The sequence below is a fragment of the Stegodyphus dumicola genome, chromosome 3 (assembly GCF_044657685.1).
Source record: "Stegodyphus dumicola isolate Sdum_Otavi_A_Nest chromosome 3, ASM4465768v1".
Taxonomy (NCBI): domain Eukaryota; kingdom Metazoa; phylum Arthropoda; class Arachnida; order Araneae; family Eresidae; genus Stegodyphus; species Stegodyphus dumicola.
The window spans coordinates 48375686-48393137 of record NC_140770.1 but is presented as its reverse complement, the minus strand read 5'-3'; the positions used below and the strand labels follow the sequence as shown (position 1 = coordinate 48393137).

The 17452-nt window shown below is 32.4% G+C and overlaps 1 protein-coding gene across 2 annotated transcripts in view; it reads left to right on the top strand.

Moving 5' to 3' along the window:
- Positions 1-17452, top strand: part of LOC118183140 (uncharacterized) — a 125766-nt gene that overhangs the window by 17647 nt on the left and 90667 nt on the right. Inside the window, exons 1-4 of one of the 2 annotated variants that reach the window (XM_035352568.2) lie at positions 777-923; positions 12329-12511; positions 16532-16637; positions 16723-16825. In XM_035352568.2, the coding sequence (XP_035208459.2) occupies positions 12392-12511; positions 16532-16637; positions 16723-16825 (329 nt within the window). In that variant the 5' untranslated portion in view covers positions 777-923; positions 12329-12391. Of the gene's footprint in view, positions 1-776; positions 924-12328; positions 12512-16531; positions 16638-16722; positions 16826-17452 lie in introns of those variants that run through there. The other variant, XM_085812859.1, reaches the window with a different exon arrangement.

The following is a 17452-nucleotide window of genomic DNA, read 5'->3' as shown; positions in this document are numbered from 1 at the left end:
CCTTTAAAAGTGGGAGTATATAAGGTATTTCTCCCACCTTCTTGGCGGGCCTTCGGGGTGTGGTGATCTGCACACTGGGCCGGTATTCCAGAGGTCCACAGTTCGATTCCCGGCAAAGTCATAAGAATACGGAAAAGCACACAAGGGCTATCTGAGGTAGGCCTGAAGGAATGGATGCCTTCCTGTACAACCTTCTAAGGGAAAGTAGCTTGTATTCATGTTACTCACAAAGCAAACTACGAAAATCAACTATACAGCCAGCCCGTTCAAACCCAGGACGAACTATAAGCATTCATTAGTCGTTAAGCACTCGGCTATTGGTGGAGATATTATCAAAAGGATGTTTTATTATAATTATATTTTTATATTGATATTATATTAACGTTGTAAACGTTTTTATGTATAATGTCATCATGCATGTAATAATATTCTTCTGTTAATAATTTATTATGAAAGGAATTCAGTGCATAGTTATTCATAGAAGATACATTGCGCAGAAATTTATCCTCATGCTATGGATTTCGACGTAGTGAATCTTTTATAAATGAAGACTTTTTTTTTTCCGTTTTAACTCATTCAACACTGGCTGCAGATTTCATGACCAATACCTTTCCGTGAGGAATCATAACAATCGACGTTTTATCTGTGATGATGACAGAAAGGCTAACCGCATAATAAAATGATTGAGAAGAGAAAAGTGGTTTCAGTAAAAAAAAAGAGGGGAAAAGGAAAAAAAAAAAAAGAGAAAGGAAAGTGGTTGAGTAACTGCGAGTTGAAAGTTGCTCCTTTTTAGTTGTTCACGATTGGCTGGCTTTGAAAGTTATTTCCTGCACGCCATCAAACAGTGGCGATTCAGTAGTAACATATCTTGAAGTGCTTCCCCGTCTCGGACCTGACGTCGCTGACCTACATCCAGCATGATCGTAAGTAGGATTTGAATATATTTGTAATATTTTAAAATGCCCTCACGTTACCTGAAGAGCTTCAGTGGAAATCGTTTCGAAAGTATATCATTTTGATAACTTACCTGCCTATGTTCCGACTGGAAAAATTTATAACAGAATAATCTAAATAATTTCAGTTTCTACGAGATGGGAAATTTTTTCAAAAATAATTTATTTCAACAAAAACATAGTGAAATATTATTTACTCTAAGCAAGCTTTCATATCTGCTTTTATTTGAACTTCTAGACGCAAGAAAGCAGAGATTCAAAATAAATACATTCAATCTCAAAATACTGTTGTTTTGTAATGTTTGGTTAGTTTTTTTTTTTTTTTTTTTTTTAAATGTGCGGTACTTATGTATTTATTGTTGGATGATGATATGCGAGCAGCAAGCTATGTCAGATCTGGATATTCCCAAATGGAAAAAATCGAAACATTGCTTAAATTTCTTTTTTGTTTGTTTTAAAAATCGATTTCCCCCCTCTCTAATTAAATAGCAGCGCAGCAGTATATTGGAAAAGTGAAAAATTAGAATTTCAATGCCATTGATTTTGATGGTAAATGATAAAATAAATTCAAGAAAATCAAGAATGTATTGCAATTTCTAGTATTTCCGCTAATTTTTTTTTAACCAAGTTGCCTTTTTTTTTTATATATTTTTACAAAGGCGTTATAATCTTCTTGCTAAAAATCACCAGAAAAATAAGTCGCAAAATTACTAATTTTCAAAAAGTCTCTGTCATTAACTAACACCTGATTTTATATTACTCCATTAATGTCAAAAATTGCGAAGAACGTTTGCGATTTGATATACATCTGAATGGTATCGCTACATACATTGTAAGTAAAGTTTATTAAAAAAAAAAAAAAAAAAAAAAAAAAAACTACAAAACCCCCAAAAATTTCAAACCAAAACTAATTATTTCAATTTTTGATCGTCTTTAAAATTATGAAATAACAGACTAAATACCAAATTATAAATAAAATTAGGAACGAAAATTTCAGACACTTTAATACTAAAGTTTCACAAATGTATTTACAAAGAAAATATCTTTGATTTATATTTTAGCAAGTATATCGGAAATAGTATATTCCCTTTCTTGATTATATTAACTTTAACTTAGTTTCAGTTTTCCTGTTCTTGAAATGTATACAGTTTTGCTTCGTTGCTTTTTCCTAGCGGATGTTATCTTGCTCTTTGTTGCACGGAGTTGCTATAGCAAAAAATTTCTTATGGTGCTTCGAAAATATTATAACAATTTATAAACGTAAGCCACACTAATGCGCTGGGTAGCGGCAGTATTTGCCGTGTAGTGTACGCGGCGATTATAGCAACCTACCAACATGTGAAATTTCAAACAAAATATTTCTGGGCTCAGAGAAAAAAAAAGTGTGTTTGTGTGTGTGTGTGTGTGGGGGGGGACTATAGTGAAAATGTAATGTACTGCTGGATGTGTTGTGGAAAAGCTAAGACAAGTTTATGAAATTGAGGATAAGCATCTTCTGTAACACACTGTTCAGAAATACACTGTATGTTCATCTGTCTTGAGAATATTCATGCAGCTGTAACTTTGACAAAAATCAAGTCATCTTCTTCAAGAAATGTTACGCTTTTCTACTGTCAAGATAAAATGAGTTAAGAAATACATCTAACGTTATATAACTAGCTGCGTGGGAATAAAAATGATAGGAAAAAAGCTAATAATAGTACAATCGAATATTTTGTGTCTTAAAATATCCAGAAAACTTGCTGCGATGGATTGACATTTTTAGTTTATACGTGTTACTTTTGCAAGGAAAAACTTAGGGTCACAGTGAACACTACTTAATACTAATAGTTCGTCCAAGTCTCAGCAAGTAATGTGAGTATGAACCAATTTCTTTTAGAAAGTCGTCCGTGAATAGTAGATCATTCGTAGATTCTTATCATTATTACTTGTAGCAGCTAGACCTTGATTAATTTTATGTAAGAACACTGTAAAAGAAATGCCAATTTCTTCAGTGTAGGAAGCTCATCTCTTGGAGAATAGAATATGCAAGGTTCATGAACAAGGGTTTCTGTTCTAACAGAAGCATGAAGTGCAGTGGCTTTTTCTGTTACACATAGCGTAATTTTTATCCAGATTTCTAGACAAGGTGTTTTAAAGCTGCTGAAATAAACTTTATAGAGTGGTAGAACATTTCAAAACAAGCACTTTATCTTTATCAGAAAATGCGCTCTGTAGGACTCTTTGCCCTCCACACAGTTCGTAATACGAAGATACAGGGTTCTTTCCGGCGCACCTAAAAAAGCGATATATTTTGTATTGCAGTGTCATATTTCTTTTTGTGTTTATTTTACTCTTGTGATAATATTTGATATTTATTCACGTATTTTTGTGTTTGCTGCCTGATTGCGGCACGGTTTTGCTTTTTGATTGATGGAATTTATATTCGTTTTTTTTTTTTTTTTTTTTAATTAGTAGTAGTTCCGTAGTATTTTCATGCCATCCAAATAATTTTTGTAAAAGAGATAGTAATATAACTTGTTTATTCCATCATCCTTTCAAAGAATCCTCAAATTTAGACATAATTATGTTATGTGTCTTCGATGACCTTACATAGCCGAAAACATTAAGCTTCACATTATATTCGGAGCTAAATCGTCAGGTTCATAGTTTATGTACTGTCAATTAGTGATTTCGAATGGATTGCAATACGAAAAACGCTGAAGACGAATATTATTACTTGTCCTTGCGCTGCGTGTGTCGGAAAACGAAAAGCCCCCTCCAGCGTCTAATCGCTTAACGCATGGCCATTTGTTCTTTGAATAAAAGTGTTTATTTCTGTATGCTTTGTCACCTTGTAATATCCCAGCTAAGTTAAATTTCCTTGAGAGCTAAAATAGTAAAGAACGTGTGGCGACTATTCGCCGAGTTCTTGTAAAGTAATAAGTCCAGAGAGAGGTTAAAGTACCCTTGATACCAATTCAAAATAAATTAACAGGCGGCCCCCTTCTTAGGCTTACAATAAGCCTCCACTTGCTTTAACTCAAAATAGAAAATACAAAACTAATCTAATACTAACTAAATTAACCAGCTGACGCTGCGCAAAATTAACTAACAGAGTTGAACTTTATTCAAGAACACCGGCATATACTATCAAGCACGTAGCAGTACGGCAGTAAAAAACTAAGCTTAGACCAGCCGCAGCAACGTGGCCGAAAGGTAGAACACGCTGTGCTACGCTCTTCTATAGAAGTGCCCCAGACGTCAGCTTAAATACTCGTTTCTGCCTCATTTACATAAATCGCAATCCAGAAACTCATTCTGGCAGGGAAATGTAGGTGGAAAATGAGAAGGTAAAGGAAAGGCTTGTTCCGAAATAAAAATAACTATTAGAAAAATAAAGTAAACACTTTCTAACGTTTATTGCATTAATTTTGAAACAGCCTGGAAAGATGTACATGAAAAGTACTTATGCATTGGAAATATCATTCAAATGCATTTTCCATTACCGGTGACTTAAATAATGCATGATAAAAAAGTAAATATTGCTTTTGCATGCTTTTTCAAAATGGCTAAGTTATTTATTTAAAGCAAAACACTCAATGACTGTTTACCTTATTAAATTTATTTGGATTTATTTTTAACCTTATGAAATTTATTTACTGAATGGCTCTTTACCTTTTATTATTTACCTTACCTTTTAAGGGGATATTGATGGGAAGAGCATTCAGATAGAAGCTGAACTCATACGAATTTTAAAATACTCTGAACTGTATGACAATTTTCATCACAGATTTCATTGAAACGAATTTTTTCTTTCTATTTATTTATTTATTTATTTACTTTGTCCTGTAAACCATTACAAAGATATGATATTATAGTAAATATGTACACTACAAAAATATGATATTATAGTAAATATGTGATTTATAATAATAGTCATAACAATCAAAAAGCTCTTCTTAAATGCGCTGCAAACATATTTTAGTAGCATATCCATACTCTTACATTTTCGTGAATGTTCATGTACCAAGTACATAAAATACTTTGTTAGGCTTTTACTCGATTCGTACGTAAGTTCTGCTGCTGTGTATTGTTTACTGTAAGTTGTTGATAAAAATATTGCATTTGAAATTCGATAAACAAATTTTACTAAAGGCTAACGAAACCAATGAAATATTACCTTTTACATGTCTTGGTGGTACATATACGAGGGTGAATCAAATATAAGCGAGCCTTTTGTTTAAACACAATTTATTTTATAGAAAGCATCCACATTTCTACAAATTGTTTTTCTAAATAATCTTCTTCTTTTATGATGCATTTTCCCCAACGTTTTGGTCACTTTTTCATTCCGTTCTCTTAGAAACGATGGACGGGTATTTAACCAAGTGCGCACGAAATGTTCTCACTTCATCGCTGGTCTCAAATCGCTTGCCTCCAAGTGAAAAGGGTCCAAACATTTGAAAGGGTCGAAATATTAGAAGGGTCCAAACATGTGAAAAACGTATAGCGATAGATTTGAGCTGTAAGATGGATGATCAAGCATTTTCCAATGCATTTTATGCTGCGTTACACCTGCTGTGTGGGGTCTGGCCTTGTCGTGGAGAATCACTTTGTAGATGGAACAATCACGTGTTTTGGGTCAATACTGAAGCCTAACTTGACCGAACAGACTGCACAAGTAAGTTGCGTAGATGGTCTAACGTACATGCAAAGGAATCCACCCGTAAAACCTCTCTCCAGTCTCAAAAAACCGTTTCCTGGCAGACAATCGAGTTTTGGCTTTCACGGAGTTTCCTTCATCTTTTCTTTTCCACTCCATGCTTGCACACTTTGATGGACGGTGTAATTATGCACCATGTCTGACAGTTTTAGGCAAAAAAGCTTTCCCTTCTTCTTCAAAATGAGTTTGAAAGAATTGAGAAATGCGAACGCGTGCAGCTTTTTGATCATTATTCAGCAACTTTGGAACCCAGCGAGCTGAGATTCTTCTGAAGCCTAACTGCTTTCTGATGACTGACTGGACATTTCCATAGCTGAACCCAGCTTCTTCCGAAATTTGATGCACAGTTCAGCGTCGATCCCATTAAGCTCTCGAACACGTGCAATGTTTTCATTAGTTGCACGGATGCGAGGACAACGAGAATGACCTCGATTCGCGACAACCAAACCTTCACTTTTGACCTTGAAAGGGTAGCTTCCTCGAACTGGGCATGCAATCTGAGGTAAATTTGAGCTGGTATCACGTTTTCACAGACGAGGAACTTTATAATTTTGCTTTGCCCAATAGAGATGGGCACACTCCTTTCGCTCATCGTAAGGGCTGCTAAATAAAACACGGGACAAGCCGGCTGATGTTGTTCCCTTACTCTAGGTAATCGCACCTAATGACTTGATATCCAGACACTCAACCAATAAAGGCTCGTTGATATTTGATTGCCCTACGTAAATACGATATTTTAAAATGAGAAATGTATGTTTTGAGCCAAAGCCAAAGAATATTTATTTGGTTATTTATTTAATGGATTATGATAAATAACGCAAGATCTATCTGCCTAAAAGAAGAAGGATGCTTTAACTAAATTTCGAAGGGAAGCTGGCTGTATTTACGTTGCACATTTTAAAAACTGCGGAAACACGCATGCATTCAGCCCAATAGCCAGGATTCAAACATCAAGCTAGGTGCACTTGCATTAAAGTAACCCGTTTTGAAATTCAAAAGAAATTTTCTCAAAATAGATAAAAGGATAAAATTCTGTGAAAGGATAATCCGAAGTAACTACGGACGATTATATTGGACTGTTCTTTATGAAGCAGAAATAAATTTAAAAAATAAGCTTTTAAACTTTTTGTTTTAAATTTTTAAAAATATTAAATTTTTTAAAAATAAATTATAATTTTTTTTAATTTAAAATATTTTGAAACTTCTTGAATCATTATTTTAGCGAGGCTATCATCGATGATTATCGCTGTACTTATTGTCCAGTTGTAACAAATTTCTGAGAAAGTGTTATAATTCATTTGCTATATAATACCCACCGTCATGAGTGATGCGTAATTTGTGATAAATATACAATTACGATTACAGATGTAGAATCATTCGGTTATTTTAAAGCAGGAGACGTGAAAAATGAGCAGTGTTCTCGTCCGGACGAGAACCCTGGACCTCTCGAATACGCGTCGAGTATGCTTCCAATTACGCCACGAAGACATGCGAAAAGGAGGGAGAAAATACGTTATAGATATAATAACTCTACAATGACTATGCATAATAGGTGTAATTAGTGTATTATAAGTATGCATTATAAGTATATCAATGTATCGTAAATGTGATAAAATGTAGCATATTAATTGTATATTAATGTATATTGATTAATGACTATATAAAAGTGGCATGCCCTCGTGGTGTAATAGGAAGAATGTACGGCTAGCAATCAGTAGGTTTGGAATTTGAGTCCTGGCGAGGGTATCACTCATTTTTCATGTTTTCTGTTCCAACAATTATCTAATTGACTCTACGTAATGACTGTGTATACTATTCTGCTTTACCGTTTCCAACTCATAAACTGATATAATGCAATTAGTACGCTTTTTATTCAAAATATTGAGAATAGTGAAATGAGATTTAACGTGAGAATAAATATTAGATACAAAAAAGATCAAATTAGCATAATTTAAAATGTTAAACAAAAATTAAAAAAAAAAAAAGATATAAAGAAATAAAGAATGATGTTTGGAAATATGTTTGCGTAAAATGCAGTTACTTTTTTTTCCTTTCACATTTCAAAGGAATTTTTTTCCTAACAAACGAGTTTTATTAAACTTATTTTATTAACTTATATTAATTCATTCGCAAAAAGTAATTTCCCTTAATTCCACAATCTTAAACAATAATGAAGTAAAAAGGTGCCTTATTATTTTATATAATTTTAATTTAAAAGGCGCCTTTTGCGAATACTTGTTTCTCTATTAGACGTGGCTATCTGATCTGTGATACACCATCCGCTGAACTTCTTTGTAAAATTCTTCTGATAGTTAGGGAGAGAAGAAGCGCTTGTTAAATTTCCTTTAAAATAAAAATAAATAAATAAATAAATAAAAAAGCCAAAAATCAGCATAAAATGCACAAATTTGCTGTGCAAATTTTGTTTGAAAGATCATATAGAACCTTCTTCTTCATCTGTTGGAGCTGCAGGTGTGACTATTGCAGGTAAAGAAGGATATTTTATTTAACCTTTAAACTATAGCACTGTAAATTATTACACGTTACACTATTTCTAGCATTAATTAGTATATTAAGGATGTCTATTTGCTTGCTCAAAGCAGTTTTAAAATAGAGAAACCTCAATAGGAGAGGTATATGTTAATACATAGGTGACGTATATACAGGGACTGACAATTAAGAAAAATTAGACTAATTTTATTGCTGTCCAGGTAAAAGTAAAATCCAATTGTTTACTTGCCATCGCGTCATTTTGTTTTGTTACAGTGCTCGGCAGTAGTAGAATTTTAAGCTCAAATTTCTTCTCTAGCTTGCTTGCCCTCGATTTTCTCCTGCCGCCTCTGCGTTAGTTTTCTGAGTCATCATTTTATGGGCTTACCCATAACTTTTTCTTTCTTCTGCAGCTTAAATCAGCAACTAAAAATTTTACAAATCAAGTTTGCACGATTTGCATGACCGCAACCAACTTTACTTTTTGAAGCTGCTTTAGCAAGTCTCTGTTTATAGTAATGATGTAACAGAAAAGTTGTTCTAATCGTTACACCTGTTGTGCTGTGAAATTTCAGTGCGGAGTTCGAGGTAAAGTATTCGATGACTCTTAAAAATTGCCCACAAAACAAGTTTTAAATTTCCTGTAGCACAAATAAAACAGTCTCACAATGAAATAAAAAAGTAATTAAGTAAAACGGAAGTTTTCTAAGGAAAATTTTCGATTTTTTTTTCATTACAGCCCTCGCACAGAACTGTTAAGTTAACATGCAAAGACACATTTATGGTATATCTCTGGAAAACTATATGAAATTTATAAAAATACCTTAAATATCTAATAGTTTGCCTCATACTGAATTGTTAGAATTTTTTTTTTTCGCTTTCTCATAGTTGGACGTTTGCTCATGCAGTTTGAAAAATTATATGCAAGTAATACATTTTTAAAATTTTTGGAGAACTGAGTACTTTTTCTGACAGAAACAGTTAAAGTTATATAATATTTAAATCGAAAATTTATTTTTTAATTAATGATAAGGCATTTTCTATGAATTGCTATAAATCGGCAGCTAATAAATAAATTATTCTAAAAATGAGTTGTTAGAATAAAAGTTTGGAAGTTTTGTTTCCAATACTATTTTTGATTATACAGAGGGTATCTATATTATATTATATTATTTATGCATTTTTAGGAGGCTATCGATAAAGAATTTAAAAAAAAAAAAAAAAAAAAAAAAGCAACTTTTGGGAATAAAAATTTCTGGCAACAGCTTATTATTTGAAATGAGAAATATTGTCTACTACTTTTAAATTTATTCTTCATTTAAAATTCACGTGTAAACAAGCTGTGAACTGAAGGATAGGTTTTTGCGCTTTCGGAAGATAAATATTCCTATTCCAGAATTCAAAAACGTTGTGAAATGCTAATGGCATTAAAATTTCCAAGTGCAAAATAAGCAATATTATTAATCGGAAAGGGATCATTACTTCCACATGGGAAAAAAAAAAAAAAAAAAAAAAAACCGCAATGAATACCCCAATAAGATGCATACTGTTTCTAATATTTCTAACTTTAAATTATTAATAACAAGAGAAAATCCACCGACGCAGAAATCAATTGTAAAATATTTAAGTATATCTCTAATAACAATAAATAAAATGATAAACCAAATTTACAACTTAAAAAAGCTAAAAATCATAACGTTCACTAGGTTTTGCCGAGGCATATTGCTCAACACAGAATAAATGAAGAATACCCTAGGAAACTATATAGCAGGAGAAAATGGAAATACATTGTGATCCATGATGAAACATAGGTTTACCTAAATGGAGTGAAAAAAAAAAAATCTATTCATCATTGAAAAAGAAGAGGAAAAGTATAAACTTGTTTCCGTTAATGCAAAGAAAGTTTCAGCCAGGGATGTACGATTGTTGTCGGATTATCTTACAATGGAAGTTGAAAAGAAGAACGAGAAAAAAATGCTAAAAATAGTTCATCGTATACTAATCAAAAGAAAGTTTTACGCCCGATATCTACAGAAGAAATTACATGTCTTTATCCCAATGACGTTCAAAGTGTAAAACTTCATCAAGACAAAGCAAAAAGTTATACTTCAGTTGCCTTTCTTGGCAAAAAAAAAAAAAAAAAAAAAAAAAAAAAAGAGGACTGATTCAGGTATTGCATATATATATTTTCAATGTATTCCTGGGAACCCCCTGACGTCTCACCCTTGGAAACGTGTGTCTTTAGGTTCTTGAAAAGAGCTCTTTCGAAGTGAAAACCCACCACGATAGATGGACTCTGGAAAGTAGTGGAAGAGAAGCGGAACGCAATACCGCTGGAAATTTTACGAAAACCCCTTCTGTCATGGAAATCATATACATGGGAAAAGGCTATCAGATCGAACATTGTTTAAAAAAATGCACTTTAAATTTTAAACATTAATTAAACGATCATGAAATCGTTCTGAAAATGAGTAAGTATCCTTTGCATAACTCTTTCCTCTTGTTCTGCAAGCATCACATTTTCTTTGCTGAATGCTCTTAACAGGGTGTGTCCACGCTGTACCAAATCTAATTTAGTAGGTGTCTACGCATTTTGCTTTCATATTATTCATTACTAATATGAATGTGAATTCTGTGGATGTTTAAAATTTTCTGCCTAATTTGATGAATGAAAAATTTTAATATGAATAAAAATATGCTTAATGGGAGAATTTTGTAGAAGTTTAATATTTTCTGAAATGCGTAAACCTAAAATCTTAAATAATAATAATAAATTAGCCAAAAAAAAAAAAAAAAAGGCAATGGAAGGAAATGGGAAAGATAAGAAACGCTAACATAGAAAGAGCAAAATTAACAGACAGTAGAGAATAAATTTTATAGGAATAAAAGAATGCTTTTCTGGCAAGCGTTCCATGATAATTCAATTACCTACATAGATGTCATGTCATTTTCCTACATAATCCACCGACATTTTGGTGCTTTTTCGTGTTGTTGCACCAATTTCTTAATTCCATTAGAGAAAAGGGATTTCGGTTGCTAAAATGCTCTGCTTCTTTGGCATCATTTCGAAACAACCATCTGTTCGTAGGAGTCTCAACCGTCTCTCAGGGCAGTTCACATCAATAGTTTAGCATTCATTAACTGTTATAGGACATGAATAGATTAGTTCTAGAGCAGTATCAACAAAATTTCAGCATATCAGATGGCACCTGAAACAGATCTGAACTATTAGAGGAGCAAAAGCAGCTAGTAGAACTGCAGATATAAGAAACTTTTTTCTACAGCCATTTTTCTCCTTCTTGGTTATAATGCATGTTCTATCACACACACTGTAATTTATGCAACCATTCAGAAATCTGTGGTCTGAAATTTACAACATCCGTCGTACAACGCGGACTTTGGATCCTTCAATTATCACAGTTATCGTGAACCAGAGTTTACCGTCACGAAGAACTTCATGCGTTCATTTTAATAATTGAAATTTTTCATTTTTAGATATACATATGGCCCATAATCATTTCATTTGGCAGTGTCAATAATTAATATTAATTTACATTAGGAATACCATCTTGTGCAATCTTTAGGTTAAAATACTCGAATAGAATTCATAATGTATATTTAGGAATTATAGATTTATTCTGCATAGACTAAATAGATAAAGCCCAGTTCAGCGTTGGATTTTGAAATGATATAACACATAGGTACCGACAATATTTCTTATAGGGAAACAAAGGACATGTGTCGATGAGGAACGTAAGAAAACAGTTCTCTGATCTAAAGTTTTCTTAAATATTGTACTTTAACCTTGAAATTAAAACTTTGTCCATAAATTAATCACAAAATGCGAGTTGTCTATAGATTGTTAAAAGGTCATGAAACTTCCAGAAACGCCCAACTGAACTGCCTTCCACCCTAAAGGCGTTACATAACTTTTGTTACATTCGTAATGAAGCAGAAACTAACTCATTATTGCAGTTGCAGTGTTTAATAACTCTTCCATTCACATACTTTGGGTAGTAACTTGCATACGTGAGGACAAAAGTTTGATATCAGTATACAGAAACCATTGGAGAAGTTCGAAAGCTGCAAATATTTTATCCGAATTTTAACAGCTGCTTAGGTATATTTTCCAACTTTTTGATGAAATATTTAAATTACTGTTCTTGTTTTGCAAATATAGAAGTCAGAAAATAACAGTTGGGATCAGGTTTTTCAATAGACGCCGAAGCCAAAAATACCGAGAATGGCGACTTTTGGATTTATCATCTTTTGCGTGCTGCTTTATTCGACGTCTGGGCAGGATGAAATCGTCTACCCATTGAGGTATGAAAATCAACAACTAGCAACAAGAATCAACTGCCAGGTAGGTGAAAAAGAATTTTTTTATTTATATTATTAATCTTCCTATTGTTTAAAATTTCCTTGTACAAGAATTCTAAAGAGCCATGATCGAGCTAAAATTTTCAGTGCAAGGACGAAATTCGTTTGTTTATGCCACAAGGTCAAACCACCCTTATTTTTATGCATTTACTGTATGACATTTTTGGGTCAAGCGTTCGTTCTCGTGTTCAACGCTACTTTTCCACCTTTGGGAGGTTGGAATTTCAAAACATTTTGATCACGAAAAGAATGCAAAATATACATATTAATAGATTTTTTGGTAAAGCAAGTTAGATATTTTTTGCCTATGAAAAAACAACTTTCAATCCGTTTAATTAGGCGTTTCATAATTTATTAAAAACAAATTAAAATATGTGATGACATCTTTTATGGCTGGTAAATTTTTATGCCTCTAAGCCTGGGTAGTAGAAATAAGTGATTCATAAAACCATAGTACTACTGTGAGTTTAAGTACTGAAAAATGGAGTACTTGAAAACTATTGAACTGAATATTTGCTGAGAATAAAACTTATATTAAATAAGAACAGATATCAGATGTTGTTGGAATAATTATGTGCAGCATTCATTCCCATATGAACAAGTTTGTTTTTGGAAGAATTTGTGTAAAATAAAAAAAAAAAAATTAATGTCAAACAAGAATTAAAGTTTTTAAGAAAAATGTGGGTTAAAATGTTCTACCAAGTACAGCATTAAGTCTTGTATATATGAAAGAAAAAATACCTTTTCCTTATCATGTCAGAGTATAAAATCATAGCATTTAGCACATAGAGTTACATCTAGTACTATAAGAAAATTTTTTTTGTAAGGGGGACGAATTACTTTCTGATAATAATTCATATGGTAAATTTATAAACGCATTATTCAAAAGAGTATAATTTAAGTCAGACTGTTTGGTACGTTGAAAAATAGCTGGATTTTGTGTTATTAGTTTTATCCACACTCTAGAAATTTTAAAAAGTGGGTACAAATATAAATTTTTAAAGTTATAACCATTCTTATTTACTCAAAAAACTTCATTGCTTTCTGAGACTATTAAAATATGAAGCACTCGGTATCCTAGTTCAGCGTTCTTTGGTTATAAGCTTCAGTTGGTTTGCTTCTGTAGATCGCAATTCTTTAAATCAAAATTTTGAATTCATTATGAAATTGATACATTTCTAAACAATCATTTTATTTTTTTCTTTCTTTAATAAAAAACCGTTTTAGAAATTCACTTCATCACCATATTTTCAATAAACATTTGAGCTTTAATAAACATATTTCTAAAGGCCGTAAGGTCTTCGCCAGTTCCGCCACTCACACCACGCTTATTTATCTATGATTTCGTTCTTAATTTCAACGGCCATGGCTTCCTTATATTTCTTTGCAGCACAATCTGTGGAAACAGTCTTCTTGGTAGGTATTATGAAACAATTATTTTCACGTTAAATGTAATAAACAATTGACTCACAAGCGCACAAACACGTAGATCAGCGCTGTCCAATTTATCATAGCCCGCGGGCCATAATATCTTCACCAAACATTTCGGGGGCCAAGAAGGTTGATAAATAATAATAAGTCAGTTTAATAAGTCAGTTTATGTTAATTAAAAATATGAAATTAAGTTAATAATATTATAACACAGTCACCCCTCAGCAAATTCTAGACAAGACTGCACTCGCACGATTGCATGAATCAATCAAAACGCGGAGTGTAGTGTTCGCATCACGTGCGCCAACCATAGATAAACAACCAACCGCAAATATAATATGTGGCGCCAACGTTGAGCCAATCATCATCAGACGTTAAACGGATTGCTGCTGTATTCAGCCAGGTTAAATGAAGTTACGCGAACTAAATAGTACCTACTTTAAATTCAAATTAGATTTAAATTTTCACATAGTAAAATAATTTTAATATTAATAATAATAATTTAGTAACATAAATTTATTCTTAATAAAATGTACTCGCGGGCCGTAAAAATAATTTGGCGTATACGGCCCGTGGGCCGCCAGTTGGACAACCCTGACGTAGATCAAAGAACACCGAGTGATCTGACTAGGGGATTCACCGAGTAGAGTCGGATCGGGAAATGGCGGTACGCATACCAACAGCCTGATTGAATGCTCATTACTCATTTCAAGTCAATGCTCGTATGTAGAGACAAATCTTTCGCTCATACTTTCCTCGTATCTCGAATTGAGTCAATGCTCGTATGTCATAGGAGTCTCTCGTATATAGAGACAAATCTTTCGCTCATACTTTCCTCGTATCTCGAATTTCTCGTAGATGGAGGTGTGCGTATCTCGAGGTTCCACTGTAATTCGAAAAATGCGTGTATTTACGAAGGGAAAGTACTTGTTCAAGTACCTGCGAAGTACATGCGATAGCTACTAATTTACCTTTTCGATATTATACAATAAAAGATCGGAAGTCTGGCATCCAATGGTTTGTTGACACACCCGGTAATCTAACACTCCTTTCACTAATTTCTGCCGTAACCTGACGGTATTAACATTCCATTCGAATTCAGAGAGATCTGACAGCTGCTTTGCTTCTTTCTGTCATTTTCAGTTAGTCTTTTACAGTTTTGAAAGACAGAAATAATCGAATGAGTTGAAAGTCATAACCATTTGCTCTAGATTGCTGTTTTCAAATGCCGAGCTGTTAGCTATTATACCATTATTTCAACTCTAAAATAGTAAATTGTCGGTCTTATAATTAAGAATATTTTCAATCTGCAGGTAGCAAACAAAGGAAATGAAAAGTGGAGAAGAAGGTTTAGCAATTTTATGAACAAATGGATTCCAACTTCATTTGGAAAGATATAATGCACTTGATTACTTTAAATTAAAAGCTGATTAAATGTAATTAAACTATGAGTAAATTTATTTACTAAGATATACTCATTAATATATTTGCAGAATTACTTATTTTCAGTTTTTCTCATTCCTCAATTCATTCACTAATAAGAAAAAAAAAAAAAAAAAAGTCATTTTGATTCATTAGGCGATTTTAATCTGATAAACCGGCATATTTAATAAAATATGAGGTCGCTCCAATCCCGAAAGTACAATGTTATCGGAAATTTTCCTGTACTTAGGCAATGTTTCTTTTGTTGAAAAAAATCTAGTTAATGTAACGCTTCTAAAAGTAAAGGAAGGTTAGCGTGAGAGAACTAAATGGGTTTGTCTTTAAACTTGTAATGTGATTTTACATGCTTAGGTTACAGTGATAACAAAGCATCTAGACATTAAATCTGAAAATAGCACTGAATATAAGCATTTAATGCTGATATAATTAATTATTAATATTATGCTCATATAATTCACACATTTGAGTGGAATTCTTAAAAAATACTAACAACACATCCCATCTGGTAGTATAGTAACAATGAGAAATTGTAAATAGAACTGTTTGGTACTTTATTTTCATCCATTCATTTATCATAGCGATGTAAGATTCAGCATAAAAATGCATAACATTTGCTGGAATCAAATGCTGGATTTTGCTGGAAATATAATAACTTTCTTCGATATTCGATTCTGAGACAATTTGAAAAAATAAAATAGCGTCCATGTTACAGTTTTATTGGAATTTAAAGAAACAAATAAAAATGATTCCAGAATGCGATAAACTCTTGTCTTCCTCCGTTATTAAAATTCATTTTCCCGCAACCATAAAGAACTTTGCATATTACCTAAAAACAAAGCATGAAAATAACAAACTACACCGTTTTTTATTAAAATATTATTCTTTTGATCATCTCTCGGTATACTTGCTGGGAAAAAAACATATTGTGTAGCATTTATTCCATTGTTAAATGAAGCATAGGATTTCTCTGGAAATAATGGCTATTCTCATACCTAATTTTGATTCGCAGGTGAAGGATTACTTGAAAGTTTTCAAAAACACGGGTAAAACACGAGTAAGGCCTTGTAAACAATTCGCAAACCAATCTATAATATTTTTTCTTTTATTTATATTGTTTTCTTTTGCGCAGGTCGAAGAAACGCAGCACTTTCATTACTCAAGTACCACGAAATTATGGGGTGTTATGGGTGGGGAAGTCATAATAAATGCAGACGTTGCGCTTCGTTGCTTGGGAGGTAAGAATAGTATTTTTGTTTCGACGAAAATGAAGCCTGATTCATAGTACAGTAAATTAATGTATGCGTTTGTGTTGTTTTTCAGATGACAAGGGTGGCAAATATGAATCTGAAGCCTTGAAGTACCTTACAGAAGTTTCTAACTTAGTTATAGAAGAAAGAAATGAAAAAGTGAAAAGGGCTGCAAGGTGATGATGCATATTTCGTATTACTGAAAGTTTTTTAAGATTTGTTTTTAGGATTTTATTGCTGGCAACAGGCATAGCACAATTTTCTTTTAAACGATATATGATTTAGTGAGAACAACATGTTTCCATTATTAGCTCCCTTTGGCTACAGTAAAATTTTTCTAAATATAACAGATTTTTTATAATAATTTCTTTTGATAAATAATTTCAATAAAAAATGAGCGAAATATAATGAAACACTTCAAAAATTTTTTATTGGCAACACATTGATAACACATGCTTTGTAAACAAAAACACTCAAGAATAACATAACTAATTTAACGGTGATTAATAGGCAGTGTCGGGGCTTGCATCCTTCTGTAAAAAAGTTCCTTTGCCAATGCTATTCTATAACGGAATAAATTCTTTTATACATTTTTTTGTAAATTTGAATACAGTAGTAGGAATCAACTTCAATTTAAAACTAGATTTAAACATTGTTTTATTTGTTAAAAACTGAGCCATGAGATTAAAAAAAAATTTACGAATTATAAAAATGTATGATATACTTTTTCAATTTTCAAAGGATCCTTTCTGAAGCTAGAAATATTTTAGTCCACTCTTTCACGTTAAATCAGATTATGAGAT